General features: G+C 43.3%; 2 protein-coding genes across 2 annotated transcripts; both read left to right on the top strand.

Annotated features, from left to right (window-relative positions):
* Positions 1-322: 322 nt before the first annotated feature.
* snapc1a (small nuclear RNA activating complex, polypeptide 1a) lies at positions 323-3,826 on the top strand. The gene is made up of 11 exons (XM_077016898.1): positions 323-470; positions 911-1,055; positions 1,425-1,584; positions 1,694-1,834; positions 1,970-2,074; positions 2,377-2,520; positions 2,614-2,667; positions 2,773-2,835; positions 3,151-3,292; positions 3,441-3,503; positions 3,602-3,826. The coding sequence occupies exons 1-11, from the start codon at positions 461-463 to the stop codon at positions 3,634-3,636; spliced, it is 1,062 nt and encodes a 353-aa protein (XP_076873013.1). The 5' UTR covers positions 323-460; the 3' UTR covers positions 3,637-3,826.
* A 2,173-nt stretch (positions 3,827-5,999) lies between these two features.
* Positions 6,000-15,669, top strand: sgpp1a (sphingosine-1-phosphate phosphatase 1a). Its single transcript, XM_077016899.1, has 3 exons — positions 6,000-7,161; positions 9,794-9,883; positions 12,212-15,669. Exons 1-3 carry the CDS (start codon positions 6,367-6,369, stop codon positions 12,761-12,763), a joined length of 1,437 nt encoding a protein of 478 aa, XP_076873014.1. The 5' UTR covers positions 6,000-6,366; the 3' UTR covers positions 12,764-15,669.
* The last annotated feature ends 1,119 nt before the right edge of the window (positions 15,670-16,788 follow it).

A 16,788-nucleotide genomic window follows, 5' to 3' on the forward strand; every position in this document is an offset into this window, starting at 1 on the left:
ATAGAAACCACGTAGTCCAACTGCTGTCTTTCACAGGTTGAGTTAGCCTTCTACCGACGTTGTTGGTTGAAAATCCTTGAGTAATGTGGCTTAACCAAGCAGCCATGAAACAAAAATCCCTGGAAAACCTGTGCATACGGGTCAGCAGCCGCAATATGCCAGAACCAAGCAAAATATGGGCAGTGGTGCTGTGCTCAGAACCGCTAGTGATGAATGGGACAGTCATCAACCTGAAAAGCAACAGAAGAGCTGCCTACTCTGATTGTACACTTATAAACGGCACCTGTGAGGCGGGTGTGCTTAATGAAGCAGTGAGTGTTAACCAGGCAGTGCTTATTTAGGAGATTAACTGAGAACACGATCGTTGATTCCCTCGTGTCGTTATTTAGGGTAACACAGTGAGTCCTCCCGGTCTCTAGTGTTCGAGCTTGGATACTTGTCGCCGACGTTTGCTGCCACCATGCCGAAAGGTAAGCTGCCCGCAGCGCGTCTCATCCTGTAACGTGTTCTACCAGATTCTGTGGCCGTCGAGTTTTGTGACCACAGGGGGCGCTATTTCGCAGTTTCAAGCTTCATCGTAAGCAAGCTCTGTAAGATGCCGTCATTACGAATGGTAATTCTAAACATTTGGATAAAATGTTTAAATATAGACTAATAAAACGTTAGGGTTATTTTTTCATTGTTTTCTGTTATTGTGGAGTCACGGTGTACTATTGTTACCTGGAGATTCAGTGGGGTCACATATATTCTGATGGCTGCCGTCAGAATTGGTGACCCCAGTTAATTAAACGGCTCACCTGTCCATCCCGTGCCTGAGAATAGAAACTGCGACATAGCGCCCCCTGTGGTCACAAATCTGGTGTAACACCGGCCTGTAGCACTTGTTTTCACACTATTCATTTCTGTTTAGCCGCTGCAAATACGTGTGACTTCTACTGGATTCCTTTTAAAACCGACTGCGAGGATTTGCTAGGCCGTTTCCAACAAACGAAGTCGGTACGATATGAAGAATTTGCCGCCGTATGGAAAAGCATGAACTTCTCCAGCGTGTTCTAGTAAGGCTTTATTAAACCTCGGCCTGTACCACTCTAACAGGAAGGATTGCCCTGTGTGTGGAGATTATCGCAATGTTTTAAAATTCATACGAATGTAATTTAACACGGTGAAATGATCAGTGTTACATTAGCCAACAGCATGGGTGTGTAGTTCCAGGTATGCGTTGCAGACTAGTGCAACCTTGATGTGTTTTTACATTGATTTGGCCAAGAGTGCAACACCTGCGTTTCTTTCAAATACTTCAAAACATTACTACACTTCTATACTTCTGTTTAGGTGCACTTAAAAGTAAAACCATGTTCACCCCAACAGTGTGAATCTAAATTCCTGCTAATTACTGTTTGTGTTTTTCATTTTTCTGCCTCTAGTGGCTATGCCACGCGCCATGAGAAGCGGTCCTTCAGCCGAATTGCCTTTGCCACAGTGTACAATTACTTTCTGCCACCGTACAACTTTCAGATCAGAACCGGGGCACTGTATATGATCTATGGTCTCTACCATACTCAGCTCGTCTGGCCCAGGGAGAAGGTGCCCAAACCTGATGGTTCATCTGTACTCCAAGTCTCCTTTGCATGCGCATCCATTTGTCACACACTCCTCTGTCTCACACATACATTTGTCTCCACTCCTCTCGTAGGTCAGGATCGCTCTAAAGGATTGGGTGCATGTGCAGCAGTTTCTATCGGATGCTACTGGCTGTCAACACTTGGACGTAGTTTACGTCTATCAGAAGCTGGTTTCTGAGAGGGCCTTCCTGTACGCCGCCATGCCCAAGCCGGTTTACATCCCTTTCCTCCTCATCTTGCTTGTCTTGCTCTGATGTGCTATAACACGCTACTGTTCACGTCTGTGGCCTAACGTGGAAAACCATGATCAACGGGCATGACGTAATGTCTTTTTCTCTAACGTCCAGCTCACGTTTGACGCAAAGCGCCGTTTTTTCAACAAGAGCGTGAACGAGGAGTTCCAGGAGACCCCGTCCAGAGTGCCAAAGTTAATTAACGTGGATACGTTGGAAGTGAGTGGCGTCCTTCTTTTACTTTAATAGCGAAGTGTTGGTGCCGAGTTCCGTTATTTTTTGTGGAACATCCCAGCTTCTCTGCTTCATTTTTGTGCACCAAAATGACATTATTTCATGAACGAAAGAAAATCACCCACAAATAATGACGCATGCCGAGCATCCGCATGGGACAGTATTAAAGGGATTTTTGCTTAATATTTTGTTTTTTGCATCTGTTGAGTAACTGGAGTTTTAGCCAATATAAACATATTGATGTAGTTAACTTTGTGTTAAAATTATCAATGTGCTTGCTCATACAGGAAATTGCAAATGTGCACGGGCACTATGAGCGTATCAAGAAGGGCTTGACCATGTCGTCATCAGTAAGCGTGACTCTGATCAACTTGATTGGCCAACTCCAGGAGTGCACGCTTGACTTTCAACAGTGGCAGGAAAAGACCACAGTGAGTGGACCCTGGTGGACTCGCTGACTTGTTCTGTGTGTGTGAACCATTTGTGATTGTGACTTGATTCTTGTGTAACCATATTGTACACAGAAAACAAAGACAAAAGATGATGTGCAAGCCAAGAAAAGTACTGAGCAGCTTGAGGTGAGTCCAGCCACCCTGGCCAGTTAAAGCACTTTTACATTTCAGAATGACTCTTAAAACTCCCAGTGAAAAACTGCAGTGCATCTCGATGTTTATTTCTCCCAGTCTTCCAAAAGAGCAGACATGCTTGCATCCATAAAGTCAAAATCATATGGGCAGCTGTTGAAGGTTCGTATTCTCTCGTATATTCCAGGTCTCTTATTTTATAATCGGGCTCTCGGTGGGGTGAATGGAGACTTGTGATGGGTGTGTTCAGTTAGAGAGCAGTGCAGTGTTTACCCCAGGACTCGTAGTTCCTCAGCAGGAAGCAGTGTGTGTCAATGTCGTTTTCCAAAAGCCTGCGGAGTAAATGCTGCCATGACATCAATTACCCCTCCCCTCCCCCCCCCCCCCCCCCCCCCCCCCCCAAGGTTTAAGATTTCATGACCCTTTGTTGAAACATTTTGCAGTGGTTTTTGTGGTTGACCTACGTGTTGATCACAGGCATCCAAATCCCGGCGACACAGGCAAGTAGAGATGGAAACCTCACGCCCTGGAAGTGACCAGACGCTGGACCAACTGGTTCCTGGGCGAAGAAGACCGCCCTCTCTTAGAGCCAGGACTTGGCAAACCCTTGGCAAAGGAGGTCAGAAACCACTGAAGATAATGGGATGTGTAGTGGCCTACTGTGTTGGTGCTGGTTCTTGTTTTAGTGACTTCACACTGGCACCAACTGAGCCACCTGTAAACATTGTATACCACAGACATTTGATGTTGCATTGTTTGTGTTATAGGGTCGTATGAAGATCGGAAGAAGTACTGGCTTCTGACTGCAATGGAGCAAGACAAAACGGCATGTAAGGAAGCCTAGCATGGCCAAAAATACAATGAATTCACATCTTTCATGAATGAATGTGGCTGTTTGACTAATTTCTTTCACTGTGCTTTCTTTCAGTGGTACGCCATCAACCAAACAGGTTTAAGTGGTGATATGGAAATGCGCACAAGCCAAACTGTTTGGACCAGTTCTTTTACGTTGGGTTCTGTTTGCCAGTGTGATGAGAGCAATTTTGGCCTGTTGGTCCATGCAGTTTTCTTTATTTATTAAATCAGTGACTCAGTTCTTCATTGGGGTAATTGTATTCCCCAGAATATAGTATATAAATGTATGTGTACTCTCCATCTCCTGGGTTCTCTGGTATTTGTTGCTTTGTTAGGAATGATTAATTTTACAGTTGACTGTAAATTGTGAAATCGTTGCCTGGAGATGTCCTACATAACCGTATCTCTGCTATCCCATACATTGTCTGTGAGGAGCACAGATTTTTTTTTGTGCAATTATCACCAAGTTCAGTGAAATATGAAATTCCTATTCTCTGTAAACAACAAAACGTGACCCATACACCAACTAGAAATTATTCTGACTCCTAAACTAATCAGGTTGACTGCAACAATATCCACAAGTCATTTGCATGCGGTTTTGGAGACGCTACATATAAATTGGTGTTTTCATTGAGCAATGTCTTTGGAGGTGTCTGCATGCTTCAAAGTGTTTAGTTTACTGCTCACCTTTCTAGTTTGTGTGGGAGGATGGGTGTGAATGATGGCACTTTTCCTGAGCGTACAAGGGTTGTGGGGGCTTATGCGGTATGTAAGAGGGTGCAGCTGGAAAGCCCCAGAAAGGAGGGAGAGATGTCCTAGTACACCAGAACAGCCTATAATAAAGACACTGCTTGAATGCGTGTAGTGTTTATTTATTTATTTATTTTTTTTAATTTATTTATTTTTTTTTAAACTACATTTGGCTTGAAGATCCCGGAGGCCAGGACATTGTTAGTCATGAAACGCGTTGTAAATGTTTTTTCAATAAAAAGTTTTATTTATAAGATACTTTCAGATACTCTTTTTTTTTGGGGGGGGGGGGGGGGGGGGGGGGGGGGGGGTAAAACTAGTTTCTCCACCCCCAACCAAATCTAGTGTGGGTGTGCGCAGTAAAGTTCTGAATGAGTACACATGTGGTGGGGGTCAGGGTTGGGGGTCTTTGTTTAGGAAGACTGTCATGGAGAAAGAAGCTGTAGACTGGTGTGGCACTAGGGTTCTTATCCTTAGAGTTCTGAGAGCAGATGTTGAGAGAGACTAGCTGAAATGGAAGGGTGTAGGCTGCAGGCGTGATCGAGCTTGTTCTACTCACACGTTATGAGCATAATGTACATAAGGGCAGAGAGCTTTGTCTGTGCTTCTCATAGCATGTAGGTTAGACTGAGTATGCCAAATGTCTAGAACAGCACCAGCAACTTCTGCTGCACTTTAAATGTCTTCAGCAAAATAGTAACTTGATCTGACAGGAATACAACCCCTGGCAAAAATTAGGCAAAAAAATGGCTACCACAATTATTTTTCTTGATTTCTTTTAGTGTTACTTAAAGCCATAAATTTGCCATTTGAAATGCCTTTAGTTTTTTGTCATCTCTGTGATCTGCTTTTTTTCTACAAAAGAAAACAACTGAATTAAACAACCTCAGAGGTGTTTCAGAACAGGTTGCTTTTCTTAATTGTAATGATATTCTGAGTACACCTGCCATTTGCAGACAAGATTAAATAATTCTATGTAATCTAGAACAATGCCACGTTAGATATTTAGCTATAAATATAATGTCCACAAGATGGCAGCATTTAAAGTCTTTGTAGGTTTAAAGTGCTCAAGTGGACATCGAATTACATCAACGCTTTACTTGTCTGAACCTGAAGTGGTGAAAGACAAGTGGTAAATGTTTAACTGAAGCAAAATCTGAACATTATTACATACTTCCTGCAAATGTGACATTGACGTATGCAGGAAAATGCTGTGTGGGGCCTTTAATAATTTGAGTCACGCATAAATAAATTAGCTCTAGTCGTCCTCTTAATGACGAATATATTGGTTATGTTTTCACGTACGTATGTGTGTGAATTTGTGTGGATTTTAAAATGTTCATCTCATGGTGTGTGTGTGTGTGTGTGAGAGAGAGAGAGGTAGAAAGAGAGCGAGAGCTAGAGTTGGACTGGGAATATTCAACATTTACGTGTGTGGTAGACCTTTTAATCTTAGATTTATTACCTACTACATAAAATAAGTTAAAATCCATAATTTTGTGTCAATTGATGTTTTCGGTATACAAAACAACCGTGTATTATGAGGGATTCTGTTCGTCTTGCGAAGGGGTCCTGATCACCCTGTCGGAGTTTATATAACAATAATAACTGGTTGGCTGATGATTTTAAATAGAGACACGGTATACACTGGGATCCCCAGTTGTATTCCGCATCAGCGTCTGGGCTCCACTCATACGTCACAGGTAATACGTCATCCCTAGTGCGCGTGCCTGCACGCGCTACCTAGCTTAGCTCAAAGAGGCTCAATTCCCCACCTGCTAGCTAGTCATCTACGGTGGCCGTACCCCTTCTGACATTAAATAAGCTTTTTGAGCAGACGATATATATTTTTAAACCGAACAGTGGCTACATTTGAACAGTGGGACAATGGAGAGAGGAGTATAATTTTCTCACAAATTTGCTAGCGTGCTTCCCGGATTTCATTAGCCTAGCATGCTAGCGGCGTGGCTAGCAGCGTAGCCAGTCACCCATGTTTCCGTTTAGTGTGTGTGGACGGAAGCGCCAGTCGCGCCGTGTCAGTGTGCGGGACTAGGGCTCTACTCACTCAAAACCACCCCGCTCTTAATAATGGCGAGTGCTGGGATCGAGCGGTTCGTCTGCCTTTGTAGATATTTACAAGACCCTTCCGTTGTCGCCAAATTTCAGCAACTTTGCGGCGTGAGAGGGACGTTTGCTCCAAAATCCCCCGGGACGGAGAGGGATGAAGGAGAGGTCTCTCCTAACGGTGCGTGCGTGAAGGAGCGTCGGGGTGACCACACTGCTGAAGATGGGGGTCTGGGAATGAAGGATCTCTTTCTTAGGAGGAGTGAACGTGTAGAACAGAAAGGAAACTTGCAGGGTTTGTTCAATGGCTCAACTGCGGCATCAGGTACTAACGAATCAGAGAGAGACGATGCAGGTCAAATTAAAAGCAACCTCGGACTGTCTGGCAGTCCATCAAAAGAGCTTAATAGGAACCGTGATGGAGATAGAGGAGATGCAAGGGGTCGAGTAAAGCCCCTTCGTAAAAACTCATTGACTGGTGATGTTGGGCAAGAATTTATCATCGAGAACAAGTTCCTATTTTACCTCTTCACTATTGGGACTGAACTGGGCAATGAAATGTTCTTCATTATTTTCTTCCCATTCCTGATGTGGAATGTCGACGCCTGGGTTAGTCGGCAGGTCATAGTGGTGTGGGTCTGGGTGCTGTTTTTTGGCCAGGTCACTAAAGACCTCATTGGATGGACACGTCCTGCCTCGCCACCTGTGGTCAAAGTGGAGGTCTTCTACAATTTTGAATACAGCATGCCATCTGTACATGCCATGACTGGAACCTCTGTACCTTTCTGCCTCTTTCTGCTTACTTACAACCGTTGGGAGGTATGACTTCATAGGGCTTGATGTCTTCAGCATTGGTTTACATGGCATTTAGTGTCAAATTACAACTTTGATAATATCTGTCTCTTTTTATGTTGCATTGCATTCGTATTGAAATATAAGAGACTTTGTTCGTTATTATATAACTAATGTGACATAGCTGAGTGACTACTTAATTTTAATGGCTTGCATCACGGGAACATCTGAAAACCAGTAAGATGATAAAATAATTCCTATCTGTATACACATAAATCAGATTGTAGTGTCTGTTGTTGGGGTAGCTATAGGTTGGAATCAGGAGTGCCAGTTACCAAGCTATATATATATATTCCACTAAAACCACAGCTGCTTTTAGAATCTCCTGCACACACGTTTCCCTGGAAACCCCCTACACTCTGCCTTTGGCATTTTTGAAAAGGAAACTCAAGATCTACAGTTGCTCACCTGTTTCCTCAGTGGCTGACATCCTATGTCATTACACAGTTACGGATGTCATATATATTCAAAATTGCCTATATCTAATGTTAGATGGTTCCTCACACCTAGTGTAATCAGTGTTGACTAATCTAAACACTCCTGCAGGACATTCTTTGTTAGACTTACACTAAAGTGCCACTGTGGCACTCCAGAATGATTACTTCTGTGGGCTGCTTTTTTCCCCGCGACATCATTATATGAGCAGGCATCTTTGCAACTACTATGGTACTATTAGGCTATAAGTAACGACTTCAGAGTGTTTAGTCCCTAGATGTGATGTGTTCTAAAGGGATGGGAAGTGAGGTTTGCTGTCTCATCTCTTGGGCACAGCTGTGTGAGCTCTCCTCTTCCATGAGTAAATGTGTTTGCTTGAGACAAACGTGTTGCACCACACTATTCCTTTGAATTAAGTTAAAATGAGTTTTATTCTAACATCCGAGTGAGATCTTCGCCTCGGACGTTGACAGATGTTCTAAAACGCACTGAGCGTGCACAGGACAGCAGCACAACTTCCTTCAGTGATTTCACTGAAGATGAAATAAATTCATCTTCAAAACTCAAAACTTCAAGAGGTCAAAACTAACGGAACTCTTTCAGACTTTGCTTTGGCTTTCCATTACAGTTGATTCTAGTCCACAAAGGAGCGTGAGGTCCACGGTGTTGTGGTGACTTATTTGGTCATTTGCACAGTCCTCAAAGCATAAGAATAGCAGGAAGCCGGGAGCAGTGTCCCCGGGTGACTGTTTCACTGTGTTCCTCTGTATCCATTGCCAGCTGCATTTTTATAGCCCTTTTTTCATGATTTAAGCTTAAGAGTTTGGTGGAAGCATTTAAACTTGGACTTAAACATTCCTTGAGACCCTAATCTAAATGACTCACTGCATGGTGATGCTGCATGCCAGCGTTTTGGGTGGAGCAGATAGTGACGCAGAGCAGCTGATTTGTGCCACCCATCTTCAGATCTCAATCAACACCTGTCGCCCACGGCCCAGCACCTTCTCTTAAGACACGCTGACATTCACATCTACACTAATTTGACCTTAGCATTTCTGACAGATCGCAAGTCAACTTCTAAGTGATGTTCCTTTTAGGAACGGTGTAGATAACACATGACACCGCTTCCTGGCCTGCAGGAGCATATGATGCTTAGGAAAGCAAAAGAGAGTGATTCCACCAGCCCTGTTTACTGGAGATCCAAAACAGGAGCGTTAATGGTGGTGTGAGTCAGTGCTTTCATACTGCCAGTGGGTGTGAGGGCTCGTGAGGGCATCGTTTGCACACTGACACAACAGCTTCAGACCACAGTGTGGGCAAAGCTTTCATTAATCCGCACGGCAAAATCTTTCAGTCTTGGCCTGTCTGGTAAGACTCAGACTTTGTTTTGTCGTAACTGGTCATCTTTGTGCTGTAAAACTAAGGTGCTCATGAACTTGGAACATGTTCTAAGTAATTGCATAGATATTACCACTACGTTGTGCCCTTGATGTATGTGGAGGCAGAATGAGATGGCCAGGCTTTGGTAGGGAGTGGGATGGTCAGGTCAGGACACAAGCCAGGCTGGGAAGCCATTAGGTAAACTATCGTCTAGCAGAACTGCAGATGGAATAATGTGATATCCGGGCATGTTTTTGTGCGTCATTTTTCCAGATGTGCCATTACTGAGAATTTTTCTCCACATCTGCGTTTGTTATAAGCAACTGGACATCCTGTCTTTTCTCTATCATGCTAGACTTTCATACTAGTGTGTGCCCGGATTCCTGAGAGCACCCTTATCATTACAGTGTATTCATTACCACCTTACTACAGTCTTTTGGAGGAGTGGTTTGATATGTAGTTCTGACCCCATCACTGCCATGTGAAGGTCTTACTTGGCTTTTGCTTCCTCTTAAAATGATGCTATTCAAGCAGTTTTGATGTGATTCACACAATGCAAACGTCTATCCCAAGCTGCATGTGAATATAGACGTAAATGCGAAATGTGTTTACTTTGCACCCCAGTGGTCCCTTATCTGCCACAACAGTGTAAACAGGGCAGAATTGTAATCCTCAAGTGAATTTAGATTAGCCTGAGTGTTTGGAAAATGGTGCCATGGTTTATTATCTATTAAGATATATCCACACTGGTGTCTCCCCTTTGCCGTTGGTCTCTGTCTCACAGTACTCCTTCCTGTTCGGGCTGAGCGTGGCTGTATGCTGGAGTTTCCTGGTCTGCATAAGCAGGGTCTATATGGGCATGCACTCCGTCCTGGTAAGTAAAATATTCAGCACTCTTAAGTAACAAGTGTTCACAAGTGTGTCTGAAATGTAAATGTTGCCGTATCTACATACGTCTTGCATGCAGGTAATTGTTTACGTACTGGTTAGTACAAGGTCATGCAAAGAAATAGGCTTGCCCTCTTCAAGAATGATCCCATGATCTATGGTCCATATTTATTTTTGATTTTTTTTCCCTCATATTTGTTTAGGGTGTTCAGAGCTTAGTTTGTTTAGTTAAGTAGGTCGTGTTGGCTGTGTTAGACTAGTTTTGTCAGTATTGTAGGGGTCTAAACAAGGGAGAATGAAGAACTTCATTCATCAAAGAAAATCATTCAAGAGAAATGCGAAGCAGCAGAATCATAAACGACCTGACTCATAAGTGGCTTATCTTGTAGCCACCTCTGTGTGAAACCCATATGGGAGAATGTGGATGTGCACATTCACGTGTTAAAACCACAGATGAGCGAGGTGTGATCGCTGAGTCACAAGATGTTAATTCTACATAATTAAATATTTATTTACTATTTAAATATTTGTCCATTAATGCACTGACTGTACCACTGAGTAGAATCCCTATTTAGAATGTCTCCTTGGAGATAGTAGCTGTATTTATGTAATTTGGTTCCGGAGGCGTCTTGTGGCCGTACCGCTGTGGTTGGAACGTGTTTTGTTTCAAGGTCCTGGACTCCTTATCTCTGATGTCACTGTGTGAGAGAGTGAAGCATCAGCATTCAGCCCTGTCTCCCAGCTCTGCTGTTATCTGTAGCTGACCTGCTTACGCCATCTCCATTGGGCTGTGTTTCCCTCTTTTGTCAATTTCTGCACATTGAGTGAAACAGTCCATGTGTTGCCGAGGTCACCGTTTCTGCTCATGCCTGAACTTGAAGCACAGTTCACAAGACACACAGTGTCGGCAGATTCCAGGCGATTGCCCTCCTGCCCTGCCCATTCTACCCCTCTTGCCCACACCAGGTGTATATTGCTTGTTTGAACGTGATGGCCCACTTTTTCAAGTGTTGAAGGTCATTCTGTAATCTCCCACCAACCTTGAACACACATCACGCCAGATCATAACAGGACAGTGTCCAACCTGTTCAATATCTCCTCCGCTTTACTTGAAGTCGGCGGAGATGAGGGGTGATGGCGGAGATGAGGGGTGATGGCGGAGATGAGGGGTGATGGCGGAGATGAGGGGTGATGGCGGAGATGAGGGGTGATGGTTTAGAATGAGGGGTGATGGTTTAGAATGAGGGGTGATGGTTTAGAATGAGGGGTGATGGCGGAGATGAGGGGTGATGGCGGAGATGAGGGGTGATGGCGGAGATGAGGGGTGATGGTTTAGAATGAGACAAAAACAACACAGCAGCACTGGAAGGGGAGAACCACGGTTCACGTACAGAGGAAAACCGGATCGCCTCGAGAAAGCCCAAAACAGGAAGCTGGTATGAAAGGCAGATAATTCCCTCTCAGGAACCGCTTGGAGCAAAGTTTACGTTCCTCTTGTGCTCCCGGCTCAGAGCGGGGAGCAATGGGCTCGTACGGCACTGTTTTTCGCATGAACTAGTTTGGCACTACAATCCCAGAAGCTGCCTGGGAGAAAACTGTCCTCCGTAACAGATCCGTCTCGGTCTGGTGTCCTCAGGGTTAGCGCCTGGAGTTCGCAGCAGTACAGTGCCAGCTACTCTGTCTTCTCCAGAATGGAGTAAGCAAGAAAAATCACTTTTAAGGTGGATCTAATTTAGGGAAAGTGCTTGAGCATCACGCAGTGCTTTCGCTGGGGTTTGGCACTGACTTATTGTTGTTATTGTCAATAAGAGGGGGATAATGAGGATGAAAAGAAGCGAGGGATGAAAGGAGAAAAGAGCGGGGCTCCTCTGGCATTTGTCTCTCATACACGGAGCCAAATCTCTCAGACTTTGCTAGGACCGCTTCGGTCTGATTGGTGTTTTTAGGTTGGAGCATGACTGTGCGACAACGCAGTCATGCTCTGTTGTCATAGCTACTGCACCCTCTCACTGAGGGGCTTCCTGCAACCAGCGCTAATGTTAATGTTGCTCCCCTGCTGTTTGTCATCTTTGGCCTCACAGATCTATTTTCCTGTGAATAGGGAACAGTTCATAGTAGGAACACTATATAATCAGTTTAATCAGCCCACTGGTCACACACGTTCATCCGACAGCTGAAGTAGTTAGCAGTGTGATAGCAGTCTGAATGTAGGTGTCATTGCATTAATGCACTATGATTTGCACTTTAATTATATGTTCCTGTTGGGGGTGAGTGGATGCATGCGTGAACATATTTCTACACGTCTGTGTTTCAGGAGGTGATCACGGGCTTCCTCTACAGTTTGTTGATCCTGGCTGCCTTCTATCCCGTACTGGAAACCATCGACACCTTCTACCTGTCCAGTAGCTCCGCCCCTCTGGTCGTCCTCCTGCTGCACATGGGCCTGGCCCTCGTGGCCTTCTCGCTGGACTCCTGGAGCACCTCGCGTGGGGACACGGCCCAGGCTCTGGCCACCGGTGCCGGTGGAGCGCTGGCCAGCCGTCTCAACCACTGGCTGGAGCTGCAGCCGGACCCGCCCGCGTCCTCCCTACCGCTCAGGGCTCCGCCCCTCAGCGCAGGCCTGCTGGGACGCTCGCTACTGCGCCTCCTGGTGGGCGTGGCCGTGCTGCTGGCCGCTCGGGCGATCATGAAGGCGGTGGCGATCCCGTTAGCGTGCCGCCTGTTCGGTGTGCCCGCCGACGACGTGCGCAAAGCCCGACAGAACGCTTGCGTTGAGCTGACCTACCGCTTCCTAGTCTATGGAACAGTGGCTTTCTGCTGCGTCTTCCTCGTGCCCCTCCTCTTCAGCTGTTTGGACCTATCCTGAAGAAGCCGATCAGCTATTGGCTTAGCCAGTAAAGCGCTGTCAGATTGTCATTGCTCTCTGCCAATGCTCTCTACCCAAATATGACCTGGATTTTTCCAGTTTGAGCAAAAATATTTTTTGGAAATATCTGATAACTAATATAGTGTCAGAAATATAAGAAACCACTAAAGCATTTGAATAATTTTTAATGTATGTACAGTATGTTAATTCTTAGTAAATTTGCTTTTTCTATTTTACATTTTAAAAAATCTTGGTGGCTTTTATTAATTGTTTTATTCTCAAATTTTGAGAGTTGGTTTTACCAAGATCATGACATTATTATTAGGGTATGCATGTGTTTTGCACTACTCCATATCCTGATTTCAAATGGTGTGCACAGATCTATTAGCTGACCTCTTAAGGCAATCCCTGTCCTGGATTTGACCTGTGAACGGCGCAGACAACTGGATGCCGTCGTGTTTCTGAACAAGGAGACCTGCTCTGTTCTCAGCATTCAGCTTGTGCCGATCATGTTGTGTGGGGATCCTGTTTGTATGATCTCCACCCTTTCTTCTGAATGGCCATACCTACACCCATCCTGCACCATTGTATTCCCTCTCTCTTACACATTGGCTTCTTTCCCACTATATCCAGCATAAGCACATTGCTGGCTTTCTCTTCCCATGGTGAGCTTGTGTGTGCAAAGGCAGTGCTTCTGGTTTCCCTCCAGGCCCCGCTCACATGATCTCCTGATCCTTCCTGACCGTTGTTGTCTTCTCAGCAGCCGAATGTGGAGGTGACGATTCGGTGTTCCAGACTGACCGTGCAGTCGTATACTGGCTGGTCCTTCAAAGAGAGTGGGGGTGAATACAGGGAGGAGTTCTTCCTGTTGAACTTGATGCTGCATGCATGACTTCCTGTGGATATCATTCATTTTGGGTGGGCAGATATTTTTTGGTTTGATAAACAAACCCAAGAAATATGTGTTGCTCCAAAGACACAGCAGTGAAAACTTTACTTGATTATATTTAGTTTTTTTTTTTTTTACACCATTCATTAGCTTTTTTGTTGTGATTTCTATATTTCCTTTGTAAGTAAACCAGAAGGGCATTATGTAAATGAACCTATTTATAAACCTGTTTGCACAGAAGTAAGGAATCTACACGTCAGTGGATGGCTTTGTTAGGCTATCCTGATGCCTGACAGCTGGACTACAGGGTCTCCATGCTGTGAAGGAAGGGTGTACATTCGTCTGGAGCGGGCGGTCCTGGTCGTGATCGAGGGGTGTTAGTTCGGGCACTTAGATGTGCAAGTGTTTGTGCTGAAGTATTAATGTGTCGGAGCAAAATACATTTAAGACTTGTAAGACACCTTGCATACTCAGTCTGCGCATTAGTATGTGTTAGAAATCTTCATGGACTATGAATAGGTTGTTAAATGTGTTTGTGTTATCATGGTCAGATCTCTGTAAACCTCCAGGTTAGGACACTGACTCTGGACCTTCCTTTTATCATAATACCTTATGCCACTTCCATGAACCATTTAATCATTACTCTCTGTATGTTGGTCGGACTTTAGCACCATAATATGTTTCTACACCTAAGCCATAACTGATCTTTGGTGGCTAATAAACACGCTGCTTTTAATTTGCACTGTTGTTAATAAGAGTGACAATATTCTCTCCCTTTCTCTATGTCTCTCTAGTATAAAGACCCCCAGTTTGATCCAAAACAGTCAGCTGTTACACACTCTAGAGGATTCATAAAAAGCTGTAACACTCCTTGTGTTTTTAAATAACAGTCTTAATCCTAACCTGCATATAGGAATCTGCAGGCTCAGAGAACACTGAAAACATTATTGCCTGTGTAAATTAGGCCAAGATAAAGACAGTGTTGAGTGTCTACTTGTGTTTTCCTGTGTGCATTCTCATTAGTAACTGTACACCTGTCTAGTGGCTAGCTATTTAACAATTGATTTCTGACCAGTCATGTGAGACTAAGAAGCTAATCAATTCTTTCTGATGTTCAAGTGTGTCTCTGTGTCAGAAAAACAAGGCCATGACTAGTGTATTGAACTCATTAGTGAAGACTATTTGAAATATTTCAAATATAATGAAATTAACTCATGAAATTGTCACAATGTAAAATACGTTTTTATTGCACAATTCATTTGTTTATTATTTTTAATGTTATTTTTATGTATTAAGACTAATATTGCACTTCAGTATATTCATGTATCACACTGACTACATTTAAATCAATTACAGCTTGGAAAAAGTACTTGCATGAACAGCTACACCTGCCAACCAGCTGCATTCTGAATGGTTAAATGTGTAACAGCTCTCTTTAATGGGTTCACCATGAGTTCCCATGTCAAATACTGTATACTGTTAATTCTTGCACATAATTTTAATTTGGTTATATCATAGACCAGTTCAATATACACATGAATGTTAGCTTCCATCTCTGCTCATCTGGGTTTCCATTCACAGCTCAACAGAGAGTCACAGCGAATGCTCAATTTACACAAGATCATTTAAAATGATCTTAACAACGCAGTGTTGTGGGGGAACGGCACAGATATGGACAAGGAGTGAACAAATGTTAAGAACAAGAGGGGGACCAGTAAATTAGTAAAGTGTCCTTTTTGGTTTTTTATGTGTCCTCAAATAGTTTGCATGATTAAGGTCTTAACCAGTTCTTAATTCATATTTTTCTCTCATTTTGTGATGTAACAAATAAGAAGCATATACATTAGTCTGCATATAGTACCCAGTGCACAGAGCAATGAATTGTTGTCACACAAGCATATGTTAGTTGTTATTTCATTTGAACAGTTTCATTATGTTATTTTTTGCGAGTTTCTCTGATTCTATTCAGTCATCTTACGGTGTTTATGTAGCAATGGTGAATAAAAACCTTATGTTACTTGCGCTTGTGCTCTTTATAGAACACGATAGTTAAAATCCTATTCCAATGGCTTCCATTGGCAAACAGATTTTTCAGTTTTTGTCTTTATAATGTTTTGTCTTCAGTAAAAGAGACATGAAACTAATCTTTATTAGTAACATTGTAGCGTTAATGGTGACTGTATGCCTGCACGACTACTTATAAAAATTGTAATTATCTTCACGTCCTGTTTCACACGTTTTTTCTACTGGATTTTATTTTTTTAGGATGAACGTTCCGTCTCAATGCAAAAAATGAAGTGCACATAAAATACTGCTAAACAATAATCGCCCCCCCCTGTACACTGAGATCCGCCTTATGTTTCGTGACATGCATTATTTACACATAATTTGGATGATGATTGATTACAGAACGCAGTAAGCCAATTACGATAGCCTTGTGATCGACCTATGATCCACAAATGTGGCATGAAAAGTTGCCTTGACTGACTTTTACAATTTGTTTCGTCAGCTATTTCTATCGCCACGTACAAGTTAAAATCGTGATAGTGCTGTGTGTAACGCACCTTTTAGGAACCCCGAGACCGTGCACTGATCAACACTAGCGCCATCTAGTGGTGATGTGCGTAAAGGTTTATAAAGAGCCCACCCTTTTGTGTTTCTTCCTGTAATTGTTGTTTTTATTAATTTTATAATGAACGCTATGTGAATCTCAGTATCAGAATACACCATACAAAATACATAAACCAATAATCTTTATAAGTAATTCGTTCCAGTAATTGCTAAAACCGTATGTCAGGCTTCGGTGTATATCCACTTGAATCCCACGCAAGTACCACGTATTTGTTAACAACGCAGTTACGTTGTAATCAGTGGTGTAAATAAATGCATAAATAAATAGGAAATGTCATCTTGGTAAGTCATCAGCCTTAACCACAATCTAATGTTCACACATGATTCCAAATGCAAATCAATGTCGAGACATTATATAGACTTAAGACATGACTGGTGCTAACCATCACCGGTTAATGTGAAACATGTTATGTAACGTGTATCAAGCGCGAGTTTAGTAATTGAAGGGAGATTCATTCCTCAGATTCAAGAATGGGAAGCCGCGCAATAATTGTTTATCGCTGAT

The sequence above is a fragment of the Brachyhypopomus gauderio genome, chromosome 9 (genome assembly GCF_052324685.1).
Source record: "Brachyhypopomus gauderio isolate BG-103 chromosome 9, BGAUD_0.2, whole genome shotgun sequence".
In the NCBI taxonomy this organism is placed as follows: domain Eukaryota; kingdom Metazoa; phylum Chordata; class Actinopteri; order Gymnotiformes; family Hypopomidae; genus Brachyhypopomus; species Brachyhypopomus gauderio.